Genomic DNA, 26,267 nt, shown 5'->3' on the forward strand with positions numbered 1-26,267 from the left:
ATTGTTACAAGGTAAATTATTACAGAATCATCCATAACTGCTAGGTGTTCACTGCCTGTGGTCAAATCACAGTGTGGAGTCCATCCATCCAAAAAATTCAATCGTTACGATATTGAACATATGACAAATCTCAGTTCAGTACATTGGAGGCAGCGCCAACCATTGTATGTTGTCTTTTTCTACCTCAGAAAACCCTTTGCCTCTATCGACCTCAGAAAGGTATCAACATGTCATCATGCAAATCATGATCCAATCAATGAGTCCACCACTGACCAAATCCCTGGGTACAATGAGGTTGCACAAAACTGTATTATTCCACCAACTGAGTTCACAATCTTTCTTTTGCAGTATTCCCCCTCCAATAAGCTTGTCAATGACTTGGAGTTCTGCCACAGGATGCATGGGAGATTGTGCAGCCAGTAGTTTCACTCCAGCACAAAGAGCATTTGTCGAATTAAGCAAGCAAAACTTCCCTTTCATAAAACCACATTGACTTTGCCTGCTTCTCTTGTACTTTTCCAAGTGCCTTATGATAACATCCAGAGGAATAATTTTAATGTTTTCTTGACAACGGGGGTATGGTTTCCTACCTTGTACCTTGTATTTTCAATAAAGGAATTACATTTGTAACCTATCAAGTCAACACTCCTTCTATGAATCCAGGAAGTTCTCTTCATCAGACAAGGGAAAAAGGTTGATGACTTTGTGCCACACTCCCGCTAACACAAGCTTATGTTAAATATGATGCCTCTTCCATACACAGAGATACAGCACCTACACATAACATTCTGCATGCATTCTGATTTAGTCAGTATTATAATTGGAGCAAGACGTCTTAACTCTTGTACTAAAATGTTCTTACAGTTAGGGTTACTTGTTAAACTTGTCTAAATATGTAAAATTATTAAATATATTTAAAAGAACATTATTAACCATAGTATCTATTACAGAACAATGTGAGAGTGTTCAATAGATAATGAATTTCCAATAAGAAATGACCACAGCACTGTCTCTCCACAATCTACCTGTGATAAAAAGTGGAGCCAGAATGCAAACACCTATTACCAATCCAGTGCCACATACAAATGAAATAAGGCTTCAAAAGGAGAAAGAAATGTAGAATGATACACAATTCATGGCCTTTCATGTACTCTGCTCAAGAATATTACCCTTTGCAAAGATTTGTTTATTGTGTGTTGTGTTTAATGATTGTTCCACTAAATCTTTTTGTAAATGTTTGCATAGAATTCAATAACTATTTGACAGGCTTTGTAGTAAAATCCTTGGTGCCTGTAGTATCAGAGTATCTCTGTACTAAACTAAGGGAAAAATTATAAATGAAACAATTTCCAAAGAACAGTTCTCCACTTCACTGAAATTTGTATTTTCAGAACATTTAGACCAAAAGCCAAACTTTCATTTACTGTAGTTTTCAATTTGTGATTTTCTTAGGTTCCAAACATATTACCACTGAAGCACACATCATCACCTGCACTGATTATATTTTCCTTGGTTGCAGAGTGAACTCTGTAAAACTGGCAGTCTGTCAGAAAAAAGCCCAGAATGTAATTTACCCAGTATAGACTGAAGTGAAAATGAAGGAGGTTGGGTGAGGTCCAAGAGCATTCTTAAAGAAGGGGTAAAATGTTCAATGGTTCATCAAGCTAATTAAAGCAGGGAACATTTAATTTGTAGCAGTGGAAAAGGAACAGAGTTGGTAAATAGAAACAACTTGGTAATGAAGCAGTATGGAGGGAGAAATTGTTGAGCTTATGACTGGGAATGTAGCAAAGCTCACCTTTGGGTTCATCATATTGCAAGAGGAGAGACAGATTGTAGTCAAGATTGCAGATTGCATGTTGGCATTAGTGGGAAATAAAGGAATCATGTCACTGTCTTTGCATCAACCTGAAACCTTTATTCAAACAAGCCTTAATGTTGGTAAAGCTTTGAAAAGAAACAGCACAAGGTGAATAAATGTGAATACCGAACATATTTCCAAATGATGTCACCAAGGACAATAATTAAATGGTAAAGAAGAAATCAGGATAAAGTGAACCAGGAAATAGAAAATTATTGCAGGCTGACAGGTGCAAAGATTGGAATAATGTCTGGTAATGAACACTGAAAGCCATGCTCTCTCTCTTCAAGTAAAAGCCTGAAGTCTGGCACCTCTAGGTTCAAAAACATTTTTTTTCCCAAAAGCTATAGGGCTCCTGAGCCTTGCTAACTCATCATAACAGTACAAGACCGCAAAGATCTGTTTCCACTACTGTCTGACTCAAAGCATTTTTATCATATTACAACCTATTGTGAGTACTTATAATTATTTTCCCCTTTTCGTTTTATCTTTTTGTCTTTTCTTATATGTTAGTGTGTAATTTATGTGCCTGAGAAGTGGCAGCAAGTAAAACTTCCATTGCATCTGTACATTGTACATGACAATAAACCATTCATTCAGAAAAGTGACCGTTTGGAATATCTTCACCAACTAATGCTGTTCTTCACAGTGTATTTTCACTAGTTATATTTTCAAATGTGTTTGTTTCAGAAATGTACATGGAGACACACACCATTCTTACCTGTTTTAGAGCTCATTGATAGAGTATAGAAATACTTTTCATTATCTTGCACTGATTAGCCAGCCATTCTGTAGTGACGTGTCAAGATGAGTCTGATAATATATCAGAAGTACAGCTGCACTACACATACCTCATAATGGTAGTTCATGCAGGTCAGATCCCTCCAACAGCGATCTCCACGGATCTTAATCAGTCCCTGTCAACATAACAACAAGCATTCAGTTTGGATTGAAACTCTAATGCTGTAACAGCATTACACTAACCACTAATGCTAACCATGCCGCCCACTTTATAAAAAATAACCTTGAAGAATTTGAAGTAACTTCGCGGAAATGTAACACTACATATACATTAATTTCCAATAAACAAGAGACTCCAATCTATGAATATTAAAAATATCTGGGTGTTTCTTTCTTCTTTGGCTTGGCTTCGCGGACGAAGATTTATGGAGGGGGTAAAAAGTCCACGTCAGCTGCAGGCTCGTTTGTGGCTGACCAGTCCGATGCGGGACAGGCAGACACGATTGCAGCGGTTGCAAGGGAAAATTGGTTGGTTGGGGTTGGGTGTTGGGTTTTTCCTCCTTTGCCTTTTGTCAGTGAGGTGGGCTCTGCGGTCTTCTTCAAAGGAGGCTGCTGCCCGCCAAACTGTGAGGCGCCAAGATGCACGGTTTGAGGCGTTATCAGCCCACTGGCGGTGGTCAATGTGGCAGGCACCAAGAGATTTCTTTAGGCAGTCCTTGTACCTTTTCTTTGGTGCACCTCTGTCACGGTGGCCAGTGGAGAGCTCGCCATATAATACGATCTTGGGAAGGCGATGGTCCTCCATTCTGGAGACGTGACCCATCCAGCGCAGCTGGATCTTCAGCAGCGTGGACTCGATGCTGTCGACCTCTGCCATCTCGAGTACCTCGACGTTAGGGGTGTGAGCGCTCCAATGGATGTTGAGGATGGAGCGGAGACAGCGCTGGTGGAAGCGTTCTAGGAGCCGTAGGTATTACATGTACATCATAATTAACATGGTGGAAATTTGAAATTAAAAACAAAAATCATGGAACACTCAGGCAGTTCAGACTGCATCTGTGTAGAAAGAAAGAGTTGATATTTCACATCAAAGACCCCTCTATTTCTTTCTTATTTTGAATATAATAAAATATGTGCCTTTCTGCTTCACACACTCATCTTGCTTGCCCGACTTACAAAATGCAACCTTAACTTAATGTCGTGGCAACTTGAAATCTGTCACACTTATCAATCCCTGTCATAATTTTAAATAGTTCTATTAAGTCACCCAGAGACTCATCTTTTAAGAGAAAATGCTCCAACTTGTTTAATTGTTTGTGATATAGTAGGTGCCCCTACAATTCTTGTAGTCTCTAATAATAATGTTGCATTTACGGGTTGGTGCCTATAACCATTTGAATGCTGGTACGTGCATCAAGCAAGTATTCATTGCAAAAGAAAATCTCCCCGTATTTCAATTTCAAAGCAAATGCAGGATAACATTTCCAACCCACTGAGCTATGCCAAGGCTCATGAAAATGGATTAAATTTCTTCCTCTCTGCAAATAATAAGGAATCAGTGGGCCCTCAACAATAAAGACACCTGGATCACAGCAATCCTACTGACAGAAAGATACACAATCAGATCGCAGGGGCCTGGAGCTATGTAGCCTCGTATGGGCCTTTGAAGTGTAGGCAGATTCTGATTAGAATTACAATGTAACAGACCAAAGAATGCATCAGTATTCAGAAAAATCTGATCCAATCTCCGCCTTTTCTTTCTCCAGTTACAGGGATATCTTGAGGTGATCTCACAAGAATTCAAGAGGCAAGCTGCCAAAGCTGTCACCAAAGAGACACCAATTTATAGGGAAGAATGTAGCAGGATGACAGTTGATATTAACAAAATATTATCTCGATGACCTTATGCCATTCTCCAGCTAGTTCTGTTATCAAGCTGCACTATTTCAAATGAAACTTCAAAATGGACTCCATCACAAATTTTGTGAACAGTTCCTTCCTTCATTCCACGTTGCGTCATTCCGTCCAGGTAAGACATACACACATCAATCACATTTTAGCAGCATTCTAGATGCTGTTTGGAATCTTATTAAGTCAAAGTTTGGAGAAGATATTTCTGTCATTTAAACATGCAGCTCTTCTAATTCCAAACCAGCTTCATATTTTATTTCTGCCAACTCTACATGCATATTAACTGACAGACTTTTAAGCAGTAAATAAGATGTAAAGTAAGATAATGGACAGGGGAAAATATTTTTTATCCAATCCTAACTTGTGGTTAAAAAGATAAATCCACTTGAAACTGTTGCATGGCTGGCAGCATTCCATAGAACCAATTTATCTTTCCAAATTCTTCTTAAATGTTAAAATTGAGCCAACATTCACCACTTCAACTGGCAGCTCGTTCCACACTCCCACCTGTGAAGAAGTTTCTCCTCATGTTTACCCTAAACTTTTCCCCTTTCACCCTTAACCTATGTCCTGTGGTTTGTATCACACCTACCCTCAGTGGAAAAAGCCTACCTACATTTACTGGGTCTATCCCCCTCATAATTTTAAATAGCTCTATCAAATCTCCCCTCATTCTTCAATGCTCCAGGGAATGAAGTCCTAACTTATTTAACCTTTGAGTTACAATGTAACTCATTGTAATTTCTCTCACCTCATGTGGAAAAAAATTGTGAGGACAATGACTCTGTGACGCAGTCTCAGGAGGCACATGGGAAGGCAGGAGAAACTGGGTAAGATTTAAACAGTGTGACATCATTAAGTACTGGTGCTGGAGAGAGGGGATGTCCACATTGACTGAGAGCCCGCAGGCACAGAAAGTAATTAGAAGAGTAAATGGAATTGTGGCTGTTAGGAATTAAAGTACCTTTAAAGAAATTGCTCGAGACAAAAATTGAGAACAAAGAACATTTATTACTACAACAATGCAAAGTTGGGTGCTTCCCCTTACCCTGGGAATACACACACATACTGGGGCTCACCCAACTTTTATACAGTCAATTTCAGTATCAGAATGCCCTCCCCCTTACATTCTTCTGCCCCCTGGATGGGTTTGGCATAGGTAATTCTTCCTGCCTACGTGCAGTTTCAGTACACTTGGAGGACCAGGGGGTATCCTGTGGGTGCCCCATCATGTCATTGTCCTTATTCACACCTTCCTGATTCTCTGGGCTACAGTCTCTTAATATGCAGAGTTGACTCATTCTATCTAGGGTTGGCTAATTTCATATGTATAAATCTGTGTATGGTTAGCTAATTAGAAATGTATGACTTGGTACTTCTGTCCAGGGCTAGGAGACCCTTATCTGATCCAGACTACCTCAACTTCCTACATTCTATTGTACCTTACCATTCCTTATCTTAGTCCTATGGTCTTGTCACAAAGGATAGAAGATTCTTATGTTAATCGTGCTGACTCTGCTTTCCTGCATCCTAAGCCCCAAACTTATCCTGTTTGAACTGGTTTCAGCCATTTTACTGATGAACTTTAGTTTCTTCCATGTTCATAATTTTAGATCAATTTTCCCATCTCTCACAATCCTCACTTTTCTTTTAGATCAGTAATACTGATCTTTCACCATGATCAGTGTTACTGATCTTTGGTTACTAGTGTCAGTGTGACTGATCCCCCCCCCCCCTCTCCTCACTTTTCTTTTAGATCAGTAACACTGATCTTTCAAGTGTAAGGTGTAGTTTTACCCAGCTGGTCAATAACCGAATTGTAATGTCTGTGTAAAGTCTTTAGGTAGGGGAGCACCATGAAGGTCAGGGGAGTGAGTCCAGCTGCTTATTAGGGTTTGGAGTATCAGGCTCCAGTTCTCAGTAAAGAGTCTAGTCCATCCCATACGTTGAAATATTGAAGCAGTGTCTTTGAAGCACACGACCTTTGTAAGTGTTGTCCCGACGAAGTCTGCCTTCAGCAGCGAACAAGTAGCAGTCTATGAGAAGCGCTGCCTTCAGCAGCGAACGAGTAGCAGTAGTCAGGCGGTTCTGTTTGATTGTGGCTCGTATCTGATGTCCTCTTCAGCCCCGAACCCTAGGGCCACCGATCTCCGAAGGCTGTTTGGAGCCTGATATTAAAGTGTCAAGCAGCTCACGTTGTTGGAAACTGGTGCTCCCTTTCATGGGGTGATGAAAAGTGACCAAGCAGGGGGGGGATTGTTTCTTGTGATTTAACTGTGTGTTGCAGCTTGTCTGCTAACATTAGCATATATATCATTGAACTTGTGAGTTGCAGCCTGTCTGTGTACATTAGCATATGTATTAACTCTCTCTCTCTCTGTTACATGTACAATGCTGACTACCATTCTGTCTGTCTTTGTCCCACCATGTCCTTTGTGCTATCGCTTCAAAACTCCTGTCTTTAATACCTGTGTAGGCTATGATACAAATTAGATGTACTCCACTAAAGCTGTTTAATTCCCCTGGTCCGTATTGGGATCCCTTATATCCCATTATGACTATACATTAAATCTATGCCCTGTCTACATTCTAAAGGAGCTGAATTGTAACCTCTGCTGCCCCTATTCCAGGGGGGCTTAAAACATTAACGAACAATATTCCAAAGAAATTAGTAAACAACAATGAACAATACATGTTAAAAACAGCATTAAAATACAATAAGAACTGAATAAAGCACAATAAATGTAAAGCTCATTGAAAACTGCAATAAAATACAATAAGAACTGAATAAAACCACAATAAATGTCAAGCTCATTGAAAACTGCAATAAAATACAACAATAAGAACTGAATAAAACACAATAAATGTAAAGCTCATTGAAAACTGCAATAAAATACAACAATAACTGAATAATCAAAAGACAAGTAAAATACAACAATAACTGAATAAACCATTAAAGAAACGAAAAAAAAATGTTAAATTACGGCACTTTGTAACAATCTGACTTTCCTTTGTGTTAGTGTAAAAATTGTAAAATGAAACACAAACCATATTTGCATGGGTTTTGAATATGTTAGACCTTATTAAAATGCAGTTGGAGCTGCTTGTCTGTATGGGGCACAACCCTCCAATTTGTTAGAGTGAGTACATAACAGACATTGCAGCACAAGAGCCCCTGCAAGAGAACTTGAAACATATTCAACCTTTAGTTCTGCCTTAAGTAAAATGCCTTGTGCCACAGCTCACAGGAGCTGGCCTTATTTAAAACAGTCTGTAAAACAGGCACCAAAAAAAGTTAAAAGATGTTCTTATGAAGATTGCACACACAATAATTTAAGTACAGGCTAGTTTCTATTATATTCCACTTAAAAGTTCTGCTGCATGAATCCTGGAGCTTGTGGAGTCATTATTAAATCAAGAAATATTGGTACCATGCCAATCTCATTCTAACATGCCAATTTCTCCAGTCCTTAAGTCAAGATGTACTGAATAGCATCTGGTACAAGATCTGTGAGTTCTCAATGATATTATTATTCTTATGCACCCAATTGTTCTGAACTATGCCACCAATTTAAATCATATTCCACCTATTGCAATACTCACACAGCACCATAGACCAGTTCGCAGGTTTATTTCTCCATTAAGTTGAATCCAGTTGCGCAGGGTTTACCTCCGTGATTATTTACAATGTAACTTCTGCACTACCGGATTTAAATATAAACCTGATGAATGGGGAAAGTTATCATGAATTAAATAACAGCGGCAATACAGAGAAATTGTGCTGAGGCATTAATTTCACTCCAGAGGAAAATGCACCAGAGAAATGAATGATTAAACTTATAGGAATCCCCATAGGAATCCCCAGAGGTATCTTTATTCTCCAGAGGTGGGTGATCTTTGAACTCACGGACCTTGACTGCTGAATCTGTAGAAGAAATGTATTAAATGTGTTGATAGGGCTCCATACCTCTAACTGCAAGACAAGAGCCTGAAGCCTCAATTTCAAGTGCCACAGTGCACTTAAAGGGACATGCACACTCCCCCTTCAACTGGCTGATCCAGCCACTTTACACATCAGATCCTTTCTTTATCTCACATACACTTAAAGTTAAGATGTATAGAACTCACCCTATTTGCGCAAACATTTCTCCCTGCAAATGTTATAACATCACTCAACTCTCAGGTACTCCCTGTGCAAAATCACATTTAAATACAATTTATTTCATAAATTGGAATTAACTGGTAGTTAAATTCGCTAATTCTACAGTATTGAAAAACGATCATTTATGACATTTAATTTTTAGCATGAATTTTAATCAATATTGGTCAGTGACTGAAGTGGGAAGTCATGATTTATGAAATTATCTCTGGTCTCTACTCTCCCACTCCCGACGCTTCTCCCAACATTCAGGAGCTGGCACACAGTCCCTGCCTTTTCCATGTTACTCATCTACTATTACTTTAACTGCTTGCATCAGAATGTTAGCCTTTGCTTTCTGCTTATCCTCAGATGTCTGGACAAATGCTTTTTGTGTGATCTGTAGAAGCTGGGTTATTCCCTGCTCATGCCAATTTTCTGTCTTTTGTAATTTTCTCTTAATGTCTGGGGCTGAGTTGGTAACGAAACCCGTTAGAACCAATTGTTCCCCTGCTGGGGATTCTATGTCGAGACCCCCGTATTGTTGAATTGCCGTGCGCAGTCGATTGAGAAATGCAGAGGGGGTCTCCTCAGGACCTTGGGGAACCTCAAAGGCTTTTTTTTAAAGTTTTGTCCTTTGGGGACAGAATCCTTGATTCCTCTGATCAAATTTATCCTATACTCATCCATCAGTGTGCGGCCAGCACTGGTATTTTTGTCCCAATTAGGTTTTGTGAGAGGGAATTTGGCTTCTCCAGGGATCGCCTCGTGTCCCCCTTGGTGTTCCTTATCCCATGCTTTAATGCCTGCCTGTCGGATCATTCCCCGCTCATCTAAGATAAACAAGGTTTTAAATATGGCTGTTAATTCCTCCCAAGTATACAAATTTGGTCCCAAAAATTGGTCTAACTGTTCGGCACATCCCTGGGGATCTTCTATCAGGGAGATTAATTCTTTCTTAAAATTTCGTACTTCAGTGCTGGTCAGGGGCACATTTACGAACCCCAAGACCTTCTCCTACGGGAACCTCCCGTAGGGGTCGCATCCAGCTAATTTCTGGTTTCTTTGATTTGTTTTCCTGTTCCCTGAGGAATACATCGCAAGGTTCTGCCACTTCTTCCTGAGGGGTCTCACGCTGTTCGGAGTAACAATGCTCTACCTCTACTGTTAACGGGGGTGGTAATCGAGCGCTTTGTGAGCGAGTCACCATACCACTCCGGTTCTCCTCTCTCTTCTCTAGTGGTATGGAAGGAGGAGGGGGAGGTGCAGAAGGGTAGGCAATAGGAGGGGAAGGAAAGATAGGAGCCGGCATAGGAGGAACATAAGGTGGAGGGAGGGAATGTAACACATCCCAACCCTGTGGTTCAGGGACAAGAGGTTCCTCCTCTCTCTTATTCCTGAATTCTTTCTCATTCAAAACCAGCTGTTCAATGGATCCCTTGAGCCAGCAGGCTGCATATTCCCTGCTCTCAACATTGTCTGGCTGGTTTTGATAGAGCCATAAGTTCAAAGCTTCACACATCCATTCATCCTCGGATCCGAATTTTGGCCAGTACACGGAGCTCCCTTTAACCGGGTATCTCACCCATTCATTACAACAATACCTGACCGTCGTCAGTTTGTCTTTACCGCGGGTCTTTCCTGTGCCCCACTCAGATAACATCATCCCAAGCGGGCTGTACGTAGCTATCTGGTGGTCACGTCCTGTGTCAGGACTCTCATCTCTACTGCCCGCTATTCCCATACTTAGGAACAAGTAAAATACTCTTACCGAGTTCTGGCAGTACTGCTCTAGCGCGCGTCCTTCCGCATTGTTCTCAATGCCTCTTCTCGGATATCACTCGCTTCTTCCACTGACCAGCCACCCGTCGCCCGTGAGTCCAGCTGAATCAGCCGGGGTGCACCTACTCTCGTCGTCGGGGTACTCTGTCAGTGGAGGGAGTGTGATCCCGGACGAGCCCCCATTTGTTAGGAATTAAAGTACCTTTAAAGAAATTGCTCGAGACAAAAATTGAGAACAAAGAACATTTATTACTACAACAATGCAAAGTTGGGTGCTTCCCCTTACCCTGGGAATACACACACATACTGGGGCTCACCCAACTTTTATACAGTCAATTTCAGTATCAGAATGCCCTCCCCCTTACATTCTTCTGCCCCCTGGATGGGTTTGGCATAGGTAATTCTTCCTGCCTACGTGCAGTTTCAGTACACTTGGAGGACCAGGGGGTATCCTGTGGGTGCCCCATCATGTCATTGTCCTTATTCACACCTTCCTGATTCTCTGGGCTACAGTCTCTTAATATGCAGAGTTGACTCATTCTATCTAGGGTTGGCTAATTTCATATGTATAAATCTGTGTATGGTTAGCTAATTAGAAATGTATGACTTGGTACTTCTGTCCAGGGCTAGGAGACCCTTATCTGATCCAGACTACCTCAACTTCCTACATTCTATTGTACCTTACCATTCCTTATCTTAGTCCTATGGTCTTGTCACAAAGGATAGAAGATTCTTATGTTAATCGTGCTGACTCTGCTTTCCTGCATCCTAAGCCCCAAACTTATCCTGTTTGAACTGGTTTCAGCCATTTTACTGATGAACTTTAGTTTCTTCCATGTTCATAATTTTAGATCAATTTTCCCATCTCTCACATGGCCTTGACTGCAGAAGTGGTGAGGTCATGCTGTGACTGGAGCTTGCCCTGTTCTTGATGGTGGGAAGAGTTTTGCCTGTGATGTCCTGGGCTGTGTCCACTACCTTTTGCAGGGCTTTATGCTCAAGGATATTGGTGTGCCACACCAGACCACGATGCAGCCGATCAGCACACTATCCACCACACATCTGTAGAAATTGGCCAGGGTTTCTGGTATCATACCACACTTCCACAAACCCCTGAGCAAGTAGAGGCGCTGACATGCTTTCTTCACAATACCATTTGTGTGTTGAGTACAGGAAATATCCTCTGATCTTCCAATGATCACTGGATTTTGCATCTCTGGTTTTCCCATTCTGAAGTCAACAACCAGATGCTTGTCTTTGGTGATCTTTAGTGCGAGATTGTTGTTGGGGCACCATTCAGACAAGTCTTCAAGCTTCCTCCTGTGTGCTGACTCATCGCCCTTTTGTATACAACCCACTACCGTAATACTGTCAACGAATTTGTAGATGGTGTTGTTGTTGTACCAAGCCACACAGTCTTAGGGAGGGAGCTAAAACACAGCCCTGTGGTGCTCTGGTGCTGATGGAGATTGTGGAGGAGATGTTCTTACCAATCCTCACTGATTGTGGTTTGGAGTTGAGTAAATCCAGGATCTAATTATTCAATGGAGTGTTGAGTCCCAGGTCTTGGAGTTTGCTGCAATAGAGGAGGGTTAGATGTTCCTTCCCTGCAAGTTACTTTAAAAGACCCTGGCCAAGTAATTAGACGAAAACAGTATCCAATTCCTATGGCTGGCTGAAAGGGGCTGCAGCCAGTAATTGACAAATTGGTGAAAGATGGTATACTCGAACCTGGTCTTCTTTTTTTTTTCTTCTTTGGCTTGGCTTCGCGGACGAAGATTTATTGAGGGGGTAAAAGTCCACGTCAGCTGCAGGCTCGTTTGTGGCTGACAAGTCCGATGCGGGACAGGCAGACACGGTTGCAGCGGTTGCAGGGGAAAATTGGTTGGTTGGGGTTGGGTGTTGGGTTTTTCCTCCTTTGCCTTTTGTCAGTGAGGTGGGCTCTGTGGTCTTCTTCAAAGGAGGTTGCTGCCCGCCAAACTGTGAGGCGCCAAGATGCACGGTTTGAGGCGATATCAGCCCACTAGCGGTTGTCAATGTGGCAGGCAGCAAGAGATTTCTTTAGGCAGTCCTTGTACCTTTTCTTTGGTACACCTCTGTCATGGTGGCCAGTGGAGAGCTCGCCATATAACACGATCTTGGGAAGGCGATGGTCCTCCATTCTGGAGACGTGACCCACCCAGCGCAGCTGGATCTTCAGCAGCGTGGACTCGATGCTGTCGACCTCTGCCATCTCGAGTACTTCGACGTTAGGGATGAAAGCGCTCCAATGGATGTTGAGGATGGAGCGGAGACAACGCTGGTGGAAGCGTTCTAGGAGCCGTAGGTGGTGCCGGTAGAGGACCCATGATTCGGAGCCGAACAGGAGTGTGGGTATGACAACGGCTCTGTATACGTTTATCTTTGTGAGGTTTTTCAGTTGGTTGTTTTTCCAGACTCTTTTGTGTAGTCTTCCAAAGGCGCTATTTGCCTTGGCGAGTCTGTTGTCTATCTCATTGTCGATCCTTGCATCTGATGAAATGGTGCAGCCGAGATAGGTAAACTGGTTGACCGTTTTGAGTTTTGTGTGCCCGATGGAGATGTGGGGGGGCTGGTAGTCATGGTGGGGAGCTGGCTGATGGAGGACCTCAGTTTTCTTCAGGCTGACTTCCAGGCCAAACATTTTGGCAGTTTCCGCAAAGCAGGACGTCAAGCGCTGAAGAGCTGGCTCTGAATGGGCAACTAAAGCGGCATCGTCTGCAAAGAGTAGTTCACGGACAAGTTTCTCTTGTGTCTTGGTGTGAGCTTGCAGGCGCCTCAGATTGAAGAGACTGCCATCCGTGCGGTACCGGATGTAAACAGCGTCTTCATTGTTGGGGTCTTTCATGGCTTGGTTCAGCATCATGCTGAAGAAGATTGAAAAGAGGGTTGGAGCGAGAACACAGCCTTGCTTCATGCCATTGTTAATGGAGAAGGGTTCAGAGAGCTCATTGCTGTATCTGACCCGACCTTGTTGGTTTTCGTGCAGTTGGATAATCATGTTGAGGAACTTTGGGGGACATCCGATGCGCTCTAGTATTTGCCAAAGCCCTTTCCTGCTCACGGTGTCGAAGGCTTTGGTGAGGTCAACAAAGGTGATGTAGAGTCCTTTGTTTTGTTCTCTGCACTTTTCTTGGAGCTGTCTGAGGGCAAAGACCATGTCAGTAGTTCCTCTGTTTGTGCGAAAGCGTGCGGCTTTCGAACCTTGTATGTCACCTTTTAATACCGCAATTTTACCTGTCCAAAAACCAGATGGTACCTATCGATTAGTGCAGGATTTGAGGGAGTTAAACAAAATTATTTTCACCCGTTATCCGGTTGTACCTAACCCCTATACGATAATGGGTAAAATTGATCCCCATAGTGAGTGGTTTAGTGTAATTGACCTCAAAGATGCCTTCTGGACCTGTCCGTTGGCAATAGACAGTAGGGATATGTTTGCATTTGAGTGGGAGAATCCTTTTACAGGACGGAAAAATCAATACCGGTGGTTTTACAGAATCCCCAAATTTGTTTGGCCAAGTTTTAGAACAGGTACTAGATGAGGTCCCTCAGAGAGAGAATTGTCAATTAATACAATATGTTGACGATTTATTAATCACGGGAAAAATATATGATGTGGTTAAACAATACACTGTTGAATTTCTGAATTTTCTAGGGAATAAGGGTCTTAGAGTGAGCGAATCAAAGTTACAATTTGTTCAATCTGAAGTTAAATACTTAGGTCATCTGGTTAGTCAAGGAATTAGGAAGATAAGTCCAGAGAGAACACGCGATATTCTGCAGATCCCGCCTCCAAAGAGTGCTCGAGAACTTAGAAAATTCCTTGGTTTAGTGGGATACTGTAGAATTTGGATTGAGAATTATTCTAGCCTGGTCAAATTTCTTTATGATAAACTTGCAACTCTAGGGGGTGAAATTGTTGTCTGGACGGAGGAGGAGATTAAAGATTTTACCTTGGTGAAACAGCGTCTTATTAGTGCCCCAGTTTTGGCTTTACCCGACCTAAATAAGCCATTTGACCTATATACCAATGCGAAAGACGGTGTGGCCATGGGAGTATTAACGCAAGAGAGGGCAGGCTTTAGACAACCAGTTGCCTTTCTGTCAAAAATTTTAGATCCTGTTTGTCGTGGTTGGCCAGAATGTGTGCACGCAATTGCAGCCACTGCTATTTTAGTCGAGGAAGGACGAAAGATTACGTTTGGTGCCCCGATGATAGTTCATACCCCTCACACAGTCCGCGCCATTCTCTTACAACGTGCTGGAAGGTGGCTTACTGATTCTAGAATTTTAAAGTATGAAGCGATTCTCATGGATAGGGATGATTTGACACTGATTATGAACAAAGAACAGAATCCAGCCGCCTTCTTGGTTTCTCCAGATTCTGATACTGTCCCCAATGATTTAGAGCATGTATGTTTAGAAGTCATAGATTTACAGACAAAAATTAGAGATGATTTAAGTGATGAACCTTTACGGGAGGGTGAAAGATGGTTTATTGATGGATCTTCCAGCTGCATTGACGGCATTCGGTATAGCGGGTATAGTGTAATGGATGGGAATGAAGGAGTTGTGATTGAAGCCGGTCGTCTTCCCAGTCATTGGTCGGCACAATCCTGTGAATTATATGCCCTCTGTAGAGCTCTCCAGGGTTTAGAGGGAAAGGTGGGCACAATCTATACCGACTCAAAGTATGCTTTTGGTGTAGTGCACACCTTTGGAAAGATTTGGAAAGAGCGGGGAATGATAACTGGGAAAGGACAAAAGTTGATCCATGAAAACTTAATTGTTCAATCCTTAGATGCTCTTATGTTACCTGAGGAGATAGCTGTAGTTCATGTACGAGGCCATCAAATTATTGACAGTCCTGAAGCACACAGAAAAAATAGACATGCAGCTGTAACTCCCCACCCCACATGAGGTTCAAAAGACTCCCATCTTTTCACGGGAAGAGGAGGTTTATATGAAAGACCAGGGAATGCGTCAAACTGCCGATGGGTTATGGTGGACGGCAGAGGGATGCCAAGTACTGAATAAAGCCTTTGCTCGTCAGATTATTGATCAGCTCCACCAGCAGACACATTGGGGAACACAGGCACTTGTTGATGCTTTTGTACGGTCCTTTAATTGCTCGGGAATATACACCATAGCCAAGCAAAGTACTCGGGGGTGCCCAATCTGTCAGCGAGTGAATAAGAAAGTCATGCGCCAGGTAATACCTGGCGGTCGCGATATAGCTGTACGCCCGTTTCAATGACTACAGATTGACTTCACGGAATTACCTAAGATAGGTGTTTATAAATACCTCCTGGTGATGGTGGATCATTTTACTCGATGGGTTGAGGCTTAATGATCATGCTAGCACTGTTATCCGGATATTACTAGAGTCTGTTATTCCGCGTTATGGCATTATTCAAACCATTGACTTAGATCGAGGTACACATTTTACCTCTCAGGTACTCCAGGTTGTGTGTAAAATCCTGGGAATAGATTGGCAGTTACATACCCCATGGCACCCCCAGAGTTCAGGCCGTGTGGAACGGATGAATCAGACCCTGAAAAATCAACTCACTCGACTTCATGAGGAAACTGGCCTCTCCTGAATTAAATGCTTACCCTTAGCTTTAATTAGGACTCGCACAGCTCCTCGTAAGGACCTTGCTGTCTCACCATATGAAATGATGTTTGGTCTTCCTTACATGGGATTCCACACTGATACCCCTACCCCTGAAGCTAATGACCAGTACATATCTAAATATTTACAGGGACTTTCTACTTCTCAGAATGACTTAAGACAGAAGGGTTTAATAGCACAAATCCCACCCCTGGACTATCCCATTCATTCTGTTAAACCTGGTGATTGGGTATATATAAAAGCGTGGCAAGACCATAAACTAAAACCGATATGGGACAGCCCTTATTGTGTACTTCTGATTACAGACACTGCAGTGCGGACAAAAGAAAAGGGGTGGACTCACATACAACGTATTAAACAAGCTAATCCACGAACTAAAGACGTTGATAATATACCCTCCACCTGGCGTGCAGTCTCACATCCTTCTGGTCTGAAAGTTACGCTACGCCAGGAAAAAGTGCTGTAATGTTATTTTTATTATTTGCTGTATTGTTTTTCTGCTGGTTCCCAATTTTTGGGAAACCACCCAATTGTACACAGTGTATTAAGTCCTCCTGGAATATAGGCAGCAGAGGTGATAATTACTTTGAGGAATGGACAAGTTTACCTTTAGAATGCAGACAGGGCACAGGTATAGAGTGTATTCATAGTGGGGTACCTTATTTAGTATGGTTTAATTTAGGACCCCAACATGGACCAGGGAAACAGAACTGCCCTAGGGGAGTGGATTGGGTTGGCGTCCCGGCCTCTACAGATATTAAAGAGATGAGTGCTAAAAATATGGTACAAAGAAGATGGTGGGAAAATGATAGGCAGAACATTAGTCAGGGCTATACCTGGAGTAGGGATAAAGGGGGTATATATGCTAATGCTCGCAGACAAGCTGCTACTCACAGGTTAGGTAACAATAAACGCTCCCCCCCAACTTGGCATCTTGTAAATCATCCTTTGGGTCACGAATACATTCGGAAGGCTAAAGGCAATCACTATAAGGGGATTCGAGTTGTAAACGGCTCAAGCTGCTCCAGAATACCACAGCTGTTTGGCATTTAAACCATTTACTCAGACTCCAGGCAATTTTGGAGATTATCACCAAACAGACAGTGATGGCCTTGGATTTATTGGCTGAAGAACAACGACAGATACGAGCTACAGCTTATCAAAACCGCCTGGCTCTCGATTACTTGTTGGCTGCTGAGGGCGGCGTTTGTGGAAGATCGATTGATGACAACGTTCACAATGGTCAGGCGGTTGAACTTTTTATTGGTGACTGGAGGTGGATACATACAGCCCTTATAGCAGTTGGACTCGTTACTTTAGCCATCATGATACTTCCCTGCCTAATGACTTGTGTGCAGTGTTTAATTCAACAGACCCTTCGTCAGATCACTACAACCCAAAGGATGTATGTTTCCCAAACTCTATCTGATGATGCTGAGATTACAGTTCGTTTGCTGACTCGCTGGGAAAAAGACCAAGTTTCAAGTTGAGAATTTACTAAGCGTAGCTAAAGAAAAAGTGTGGATTGTGAGAGATAATAGAATATAGGATAAAGTTAGTATGAATGAAATAAAGAATAATAGATTAGACTAAAGGAAGTTAAGTAAGTGCTGAGTAAGTAAAGTGTGAGGAAGGGTTACGCAAGTATAATAGAATAAGGGTCTTATAGTGATAGAAAGAATTAGCAAGTTCTATATAGAATTAGTAAGTCCTGGGGGTTGAGATGTGTGAATAAGGACAAAAGCAGATTCATGAATAAGGACAATGACATGATGGGACCCAGACAGGATACCCCATGGTCTTTCAAGTTTACAGAAACTGCACGTAGGCAGACAGAATTACCAAATGCCAAACCAATGTTAAGGGGGGGAGGGTACCTCTACACTGAAATGAACTGTATAAAAGTTGGGTGAGCCCCAGTATATGTGTGTATTCCCATGGTAAGGGGAAGCACCCAACTTTGCACTGTTGTACAATAAATGTTCTTTGTTCTCAATTTTTGTCTCGAGCGAAATCTGTGAAGGAACTTCTGTTTCTCACAATGGTGTTAAATGCCAAACTATAGACAGTAAAGAGCATCCTGATGTATACATCTTTGCTGTCCAGGTGATCCAGGGCTTTGTGTACAGCCAGTGAGATGGCGTTCACCTATTGTTACAATAGGTGAACAGGAATGGATCTATGTCACCGCTCATACAGAAGTTGATATGCTTCAAAACAGCCTTGCAAAACACTTCATCACTGTTGATGTGAGTGCCCTATCAATAGTCATTTACGCAGGTCGCCACACACTTCTTGGGCATCGGTATGATTGATGCCTGTTTGAGAGTATCATGCCCTGTGGAGTAAGATGTTGAAGATATCCATGAATACATTGGTGGGTTGGTCAGCACAAATTTTAAATACTCAGCTGGGTTCTCCATCCAGACCAGATGCTTTCCTCAGATTCACTCTCCTGAAGGCAGCCCTTGGCTACAAACAGGAGAGGATCAGCAGAAGACATGGGAGTGCGTAGTAGTGGTTCTTCCTTGTTCTTATAGTCATATCAGGTATATGAGGCATTGAGTTCATCTGGGAGCGAAGCTTTGTCATCCCCTGCTGCATCGGATTCGGGCTCTGCTGCTCTCGCTAACCAATAACCTATCAATCTCTCCCTTAAATGCCTTGGCGTCGACAACTACCCATGGCAACAAATTCCACAGATGTACCACACTCTGGCTAAAGTAATTCCTCCGCATCTGTTCAAAGAGGATGCCCTTCAATCCTGAAGTTATGCTCTCTTGTCCTAAACTCTCCTATATTGCTGAGGAAGGGTTGGAATTAATGAAAAAATAATTGGAGGAACAAAACAATCAACAATTAGAAGGTAAAGGTAATGCTGGACTGTCAGCATGAATTTCTCAATAGCATTTCATCTTTAGCAAATAGATTTTATCAGAAGTAATTAGAATTTGAAATAGTCTAAACAGATTTTAGAGAGAGGATTAACAAATTCTCACACCATGGGGTGATCAGGAAGATAAAAACCCAAGGAATAGTGTCATGCTTTAACAAAACTTACCTTAGGTAAGGGTAATGGAGAATGGGGGTTTGAGGACTGTGTGTAGTGGGGCTTAGAAGGATGAGGTCCGTTGCTTTTCATAATTTAGATGTAAACATAGGAGGAATGATTAATAATCTTGCTGATGAATCAGAAATAACGTGCAGTTTCAATGAGCACAAATATGGCAAAGAAATTAGTCTTGAGAAGTAAAAGGTAAAGGATTTGCACAGGGCAGGACAGGTGATAAATGACAGGATTATTAGAAATGAAGAAAAATAGGTTGAACAGTTTAGAGGCTTACTTCCAACATCAGATGAGTATAAAATTTAACAGTAGAGATATACAGCACGGTAACAGGCCATTTCGGCTGACGATTAACCCGATACATTTCGAATGGTGGGAGGAACCTTAATCCTGAGCACTGGCGCTATAACAGTGTTGTGCTAACCATGTCACCCTGGTACTGGTAACCAAATTAGGTCAGGTATTCAATTGTAGCAGGGAGGATGTAACAGCGGAGTGCAGAAAAGGTTCAGACACAGAATCAGAATTTATTATCATGGACTTGGATCATGAAACTTGTTCTTTTACAGGGTGGGATATTGCCTGGGTTTGAGAATGACAGGGAGAGTGTTGTTTCGATTATTCTATCGGGGAAAATAATTACATTTAAATAGATCCTTAAAATTTATTGTAATTTTAATACCCAGATAAGTAAATTGGTTCTTAACAACTTCAAAGGGTATTTGATCATATAAATACTCTTCATTATTAATAGGAAAAAGTTCACTCTTATAAAGATTTAATCTGTATCCTGAAAAACGACCGAATTCAGTTAAAATTTAAGGTGATTGGGAATTAGAATTCCAAGAATTGCTTCCAGACAATCAATCGGATGATATTTTTTGACTAGTAAATACTTCATCGATTTGTGCCCGTCATTCCTTGATCCAGTTCAAGGTGATACATGGGGCACATATGTCTAATGATAAGTTGGCCCGTATTTTTCCCAATGTAAACCCTACTTGTGATTGGTGCAAAGTTGAGGTAGCCACTTTAATTCATATGTTCTGGTCATGTTCAAAACAAGATCATTTCTGGAAAAGTATCTTTGTAACCCAAACAAAAGATCTTGGCTTAGAATTACAATCAAATCTATTAAGAGCCATTTTTGGAATCATACCAGCGAAGACGGGACACATGCCTGTCTCCGCACAGTGAATAATTGCCTTTTCAACATTATTGGCTAGAAAAGCCACATTACTTAAATAGAAGGGTCTGAACCCACCAACTCAACTTCAATGGTTCTCTGCTGTCATGCCATGTTTAAGTTTGGAGAAAATCAGGAGTCGGACATTTGATACATCTTTTAAATTTAAAGATGTATGGCAACCGTTTATTCAATATTTCCATATAGTTTAAGAATCATAATTTTATACTGGATTCTCTCCTAGTTCCTTACAGTAAATTTAGTTTTAACCAGGAAACCCTTTGTTTTCTTACTTTACTCTCAGAATGAACGGCCCAGTCCTTCTTTCATTTTTTTTGATTAGTTAGAGGGGATTTTGTAATAATTTTACTCTCTCTCTCTATCTCTCTTTTCTTTTAGTTTTACGAAAGGAGAAGAAATTTATGGTTAATATATATTTGTTAAATACTAATATGTTCTTTTTCTTTCACAGTTGTAAATACACAAATGTAATGTAACTCTCCTCTTGTATACATGTTCGATATAACCTAATAAACAGATTGAAAGACAAAATTACAGTGAGAAATTGAAAAAATTTTGAATTTAAATTTAGACAGACAGCACAGTAACAGTCCATTTCGGCCTATGAGCCCGTGCAACCCAATTACAGCTGTTTGACCTACACCCCGATTGGCCAAGCTAGGAATATTTTTGGGGGAAATCTTCTTTCTTTGGCTTGGCTTCGCGGACGAAGATTTATGGAGGGGGTAAAAAGTCCACGTCAGCTGCAGGCTCGTTTGTGGCTGACAAGTCCGATGCGGGACAGGCAGACACGATTGCAGCGGTTGCAAGGGAAAATTGGTTGATTGGGGTTGGGTGTTGGGTTTTTCCTCCTTTGCCTTTTGTCAGTGAGGTGGGCTCTGCGGTCTTCTTCAAAGGAGGTTGCTGCCCGCCAAACTGTGAGGCGCCAAGATGCACGGTTTGAGGCGTTATCAGCCCACTGGCGGTGGTATATATCAGAGCCCTGGAGTGCACAGGAGAGCTTTCTTCCCTAGATTGAGAGGTTAAAACCCAATTGTCATCAGATCCTTTCACACCCCCAATCCTCCTAGGAAGCGGGTAAACTTACCATGGATGCTGCACCTAGGGAGCATTTTCCACTGTACCATGATTTATCTGGTTCATCAGGAACGTGGGATTTTAAGGGGGGGCCCCTTAAAATCCCAGGTTCCTGATGCCCTGAGTACATATTATGTATTCTCAAGGCAGTAAAATTGTAACGGGAATAAAGCACATACACAGGTGAAAAAGACAGTGGAAAAAAAACGCACACAGTTTAATAAGACATACGCGCTCAATTGTATAAAAGATTATGGTAAAAATTACCACAAACTTAGGTCAAACCCATAGACCAGCTTGTTATTATTCCATAAACAATAGAGTATAACAACTATTTACATAGCATAACACAGTATTAGGTATTAAAAATAATCTAATGATGATTTAAAGCACAGGTACACGCTGACAGTCCTGCCAGCTGCGCTCTGACAGCCCTGCCAACTGCATCGTTATATTTCACAGCACTGCCGGCTGCATTCTGACATTTCAGACTGACGCAAGCACGTACGCACTAACGGTACCTGGTAATTCGAGTTGACCATTCATACCTCCACTGAGTGATTAACGAGCTAACTCGGCCGGTCTCTGACACTGGCCCCCACCAAGAGTCAGAGCATGGTTGATTTTAACTCACCTTGCCCAGTTGGGGAATTACCAGGTACAGATCTGCTAAATTACCTGGTTCAACCCACATGTACTTGGTAGTGTGAAAGGGGCTATCGATTCAATTTATTAAGTAGAAAGATGACAGGAGAGTTGATAAAGACTATTCATTTCAAGAGTTGGGGGAGGGGCATCTGGAACTCACTGGATGAGCACTTGAACTGCCCTGATCGACAAAGTCACAGACCAACAGAAGGAGCCTTATCCTGAACAGCTTCACTCTTGACATCCAAGGACTCAATGGGCCTTAGTTTGCACTGTAAATTGCTGTGATCTACAAGCACTGAAAATTATAGAAAATAAAAATAAAACGCCCACAGTACCAATGAGCTAAAGATTAACAGGATCCCAATTTGATCATTTTCCCAGTCATTGTGGAATGTTCAATATTTCACAGAATAGGTCTCCATCAATTCGTCAAGCCATAAAGTTTCTGTAAATTAAAAAGGGGTTTCCCATTAGTTTCAATCTAAAAACTCTGTGTTCCAAAGCTCAAGAATTTCAGTAAATAAAAATATTAAATGTTTAAAAATTTATCAACAGAGGTTTGTAAAATAAAAAAAATGGGGAGATGAATGGCAGTTTGAGTTTAATCCAGACTAGTGTAAAGTGTTACAATTTTGGAGATCAACTGTGAGGAGAAAATATATAGTTAATATCAGGATTCTTAAAACCATTAAGATCTGGGGGTTGAGGTCCAGTGCTCTTTGGAAGTGACCACACAAGTAGATTGAGTGGAAAAGAAAACGTGGTATGCTTGGCCTTGTAGGTTGGGGGATTGAGAAGATGCCATGTTGCAGCAAAACAAAACTTTACACGGATTATTAGATGCAATTTTGGCCACCCATTACAGGAAGTATATATGTGTAAGCTTTGAAAACAGTATAGAAGTCATTTATCAGAATGTTGCCTGAATTCGAGGGTCTGAGTAATGGGGAAAGATTGGACAGATCTGGGCCTCTCCCTGTCTCTCCTTCTCTTTCCCCTTTCATCCAGCTCTCCACCCTCTTCCTCTCTATTCAGAGATAACCCCTCCTCATCACCTCATCTTATTTCCCTTCTGCCCTCCCATCCATATCCACCTTTTGCCTGTTGGATTGTGCTCCTCCCCCTGCCCCTTCTACCCTCCTCAGCTCACCTTTTTATTCAGACACCTGCCTGCACTTTTGGGTATTGCACTACAATCATAATGTATGTAGACTTTCCCGTTTAACTTGCACAAATTTTTTTTGTTTTCTCTAGAGTGTCAGAGGCTTAGGGAAGATCTACTGGAAGTTTATAAAATTATGAGAGACACGCTAGACAGTCAAAATCTTTTTCCCAGAATAAAAATGTCACAAAGTAGAGGGAGAAGGGAAACAAGTTCAAAGGAGATGTTCAGATTACATTTTCTTTTTACAGAGGTTTGTTTCTGGAATGGGTTCGAGGAAGCAGACACTGTACTAAAGTAGAATTTTTGACCTAGATAGATGTAAATATGCAAGGAATAGAGGGATATACTGTACATAATGTGCAGTTTTAGCTTAATTTGGTGTAGATGGTGTGGGCCAAAGGGCTTGTTCCTTTTCTGCACTATGTTCTATGCACTATGCACCCGTCCTGACTGGCTTTACCATCAGTCTCACTTCTCTAATAAATCACATCAGCTTCACTCTGCTACCTAAAGCCTGCAGTCGAACTACTTCCTCCCACATCGAGCCAATAAACCTCAGATGCACACCATAGAGTGACAGATTTATAGTTATGGTCCTTCATAGCACTGAAATAGGACGTTTAGGCAACTGTGTCTGTGCCAACAATCAAATAACTATTTACATTTATCCCAACCACCCAATGCTAGCAGACTTCCATTTCCCAGTTTTGTCATAGCATGTGATTTTCTGGCCAATAGAAGCATATTCATCCTCAGGAAGCAAAAAATGAGCAGCTGATACCAGAGGACTCAATTCCAGGATGTCAGCAACAATGAAGAGAAAAAGGAAGGGAGCAGCAGACAGGTGGGTGATAAAACTGAAAATGGGGAGCCATCTGCCAAATATAATTACCTTTGCTTAAATCAATTGACAATTATTAAACCACATATAGCCACTGAACAATATCAAGGTTGTGCTGTGCTAAATCTACAACAGAAGTAGTAATTTGAATTAATATTGTATCATTGCCACATTGCTACTGGATGACCAAGAAATTCAATACTGAGCCACAGGTGGCCAAAAACAATTCTTTAAAAAAAACTAGAAAACAGTGTGACAAAAGGCATGATGGAGAGAAGGGAGGAGGGAGGGGGAGAGAAAGAGAGAGATAAGAGGGAGATGGGGAGATGAGAGAGTTGAGAGAGATATGAGAAAGAGAGATTAGTGAGCAATAAGAGAGATGGACAAGGAAATGAGAGAGAGAGCGATGAAAGAGATGACATGGAGATGAGAGAGGAGAGGGAAAGATGAGAGACAGATGAGAGAGAATGAGAAGGAGGTGAGAGAAAAGGAGATGAGAGAGAGGGAGAGGGATAGGGGAAATGAGAGACAGGGTAGGAGATGAGAAAGAGCAAAAGAGAGAGAGAGAGAGAATCAAGTCGTCACCTTTATACCAATAACTATCAAAGCAATGCACAGTAAAGATGAGATAGGGTTTCTCCAGGACCATGGACCAGATTTACATAAATAGGAGTTAAATATTAAATCATAATACAATTAAAAAATCCATGATTTACTAGTGCACACAATTGTGGAGCCTGATGGCTTGGGGGAAAAAAATTGCTGCACAATCTGGACGTATGGGTCCGAATGCTACGGGACCTCCTTTCAGGTTGCAGAAGGGAGAAAAGTTTACAAGAGGGGTGTGTGAAATCCTTCACAATGTTATTTGACTTTTGCTTGCATTGTGTGTTGTAGATGTCCATCATGGTAGGAAGAAAGACCCTAGTGATCTTCTCCGCTGAATCCACTATCCTCTGCAGTGTCTTATGGTCTGAGGTGCAAGTTTCCAAACTAGGCGGGGATGCAATTGCTCAGGATGCTCTCAATACATCCTCTGTAGAATGTAGTGAAGATGGAGGGTGGGAGATGAACTTTCCTCAGCCTTCGCAGGAAGTAGAGGCGATGTTGGACTTTCTTGGATATGGAGTTGGTGTTATGGGACCAGGTGAGATTCTTTGCCAAGTGCACTCCAAGGATCTTGATACTCTTTTTTTACATTTTATTTTTGGTTTCTTTCCATAAATATACATAATAAACTCTCCAAAATCAAAGTATATAGATATATATAAAACTTTTTCTTACAAAAAAACCCAAAATAAAACAAAACAACCCCTCTCCCCTCCATTTTCACAGTATAAATCCACACAACATCAGAGCTCACATTTATGTTGACCATAAAAAAAATCTATATTGGGAAGTCACTTGCATTTATACTATAGCAGCATCTATAATTGTTCTTTTTAATTATTGTAGATATAATTATAATTTGGCCCCTATATGCTCCAAATATGCCTGCCATATCTTGATAAATATGTCATATTCGTTCTTTAAGTTACATGTAATTTTTTCCATAGGTATGCAACTATTCATCTCAGCAGTCCATCGTGCTATATGTAGAGGGGAGTCAGATTTCCAAGTAATTGCAATACATTTCTTAGCCACAGCTAAAGCTAATTTAATAAATGAAATTTGGAATTTAGTTATTTTATTACTTATTTCAATAAAGTTGCCCAAAAGATAAAGCTCTGGGTCGCCCATGAAGACCACCCCTGTTATCCTTGTTAGTATTTCAGTAATAAACTGCCAGCAAGGTCTCACCTTCACACATGACCACGTAGCATGTAAGAAATTCCTATTTCTATCCCACATCTAAAACACATTTCCAATATTTCTGATTTTGATTTATGCAACTTCTGTGGTATGAAATATAATTAGTGTAGGAAATTATATTGCACTAATCCATATCTTGTATTTATAATTGATGTCATGCTATCCAAACACCAATCAGACCAACATCTATCCATTATTGGAGCAGCTTGGTCCGACTCCCATTTCTCTCTCGATCTCTGTAAACCTGGTTTCGCACTTTCATTCTGGAGAACATAATACATCTTAGTTATAAATTTAGGTGTATTCTCCAGCCAAATCTTTCATTCCATTTCATAATTTCAAGTGGGGCCAGAGCTGA

At 41.3% G+C, this 26,267-nt stretch overlaps 1 protein-coding gene across 1 annotated transcript in view; it reads right to left on the reverse strand.

Moving 5' to 3' along the window:
* The window catches only part of lmf1 (lipase maturation factor 1), an 868,109-nt gene that overhangs the window by 416,902 nt on the left and 424,940 nt on the right, over positions 1–26,267 (reverse strand). Inside the window, exon 5 of the mRNA XM_069904828.1 lies at positions 2,713–2,778. Coding sequence (XP_069760929.1) covers positions 2,713–2,778 — 66 coding nt within the window. The remainder of the gene's footprint in view (positions 1–2,712; positions 2,779–26,267) is intronic.

This window comes from Narcine bancroftii, chromosome 12 (assembly GCF_036971445.1).
Source record: "Narcine bancroftii isolate sNarBan1 chromosome 12, sNarBan1.hap1, whole genome shotgun sequence".
NCBI classification, from domain to species: Eukaryota; Metazoa; Chordata; class Chondrichthyes; order Torpediniformes; family Narcinidae; genus Narcine; species Narcine bancroftii.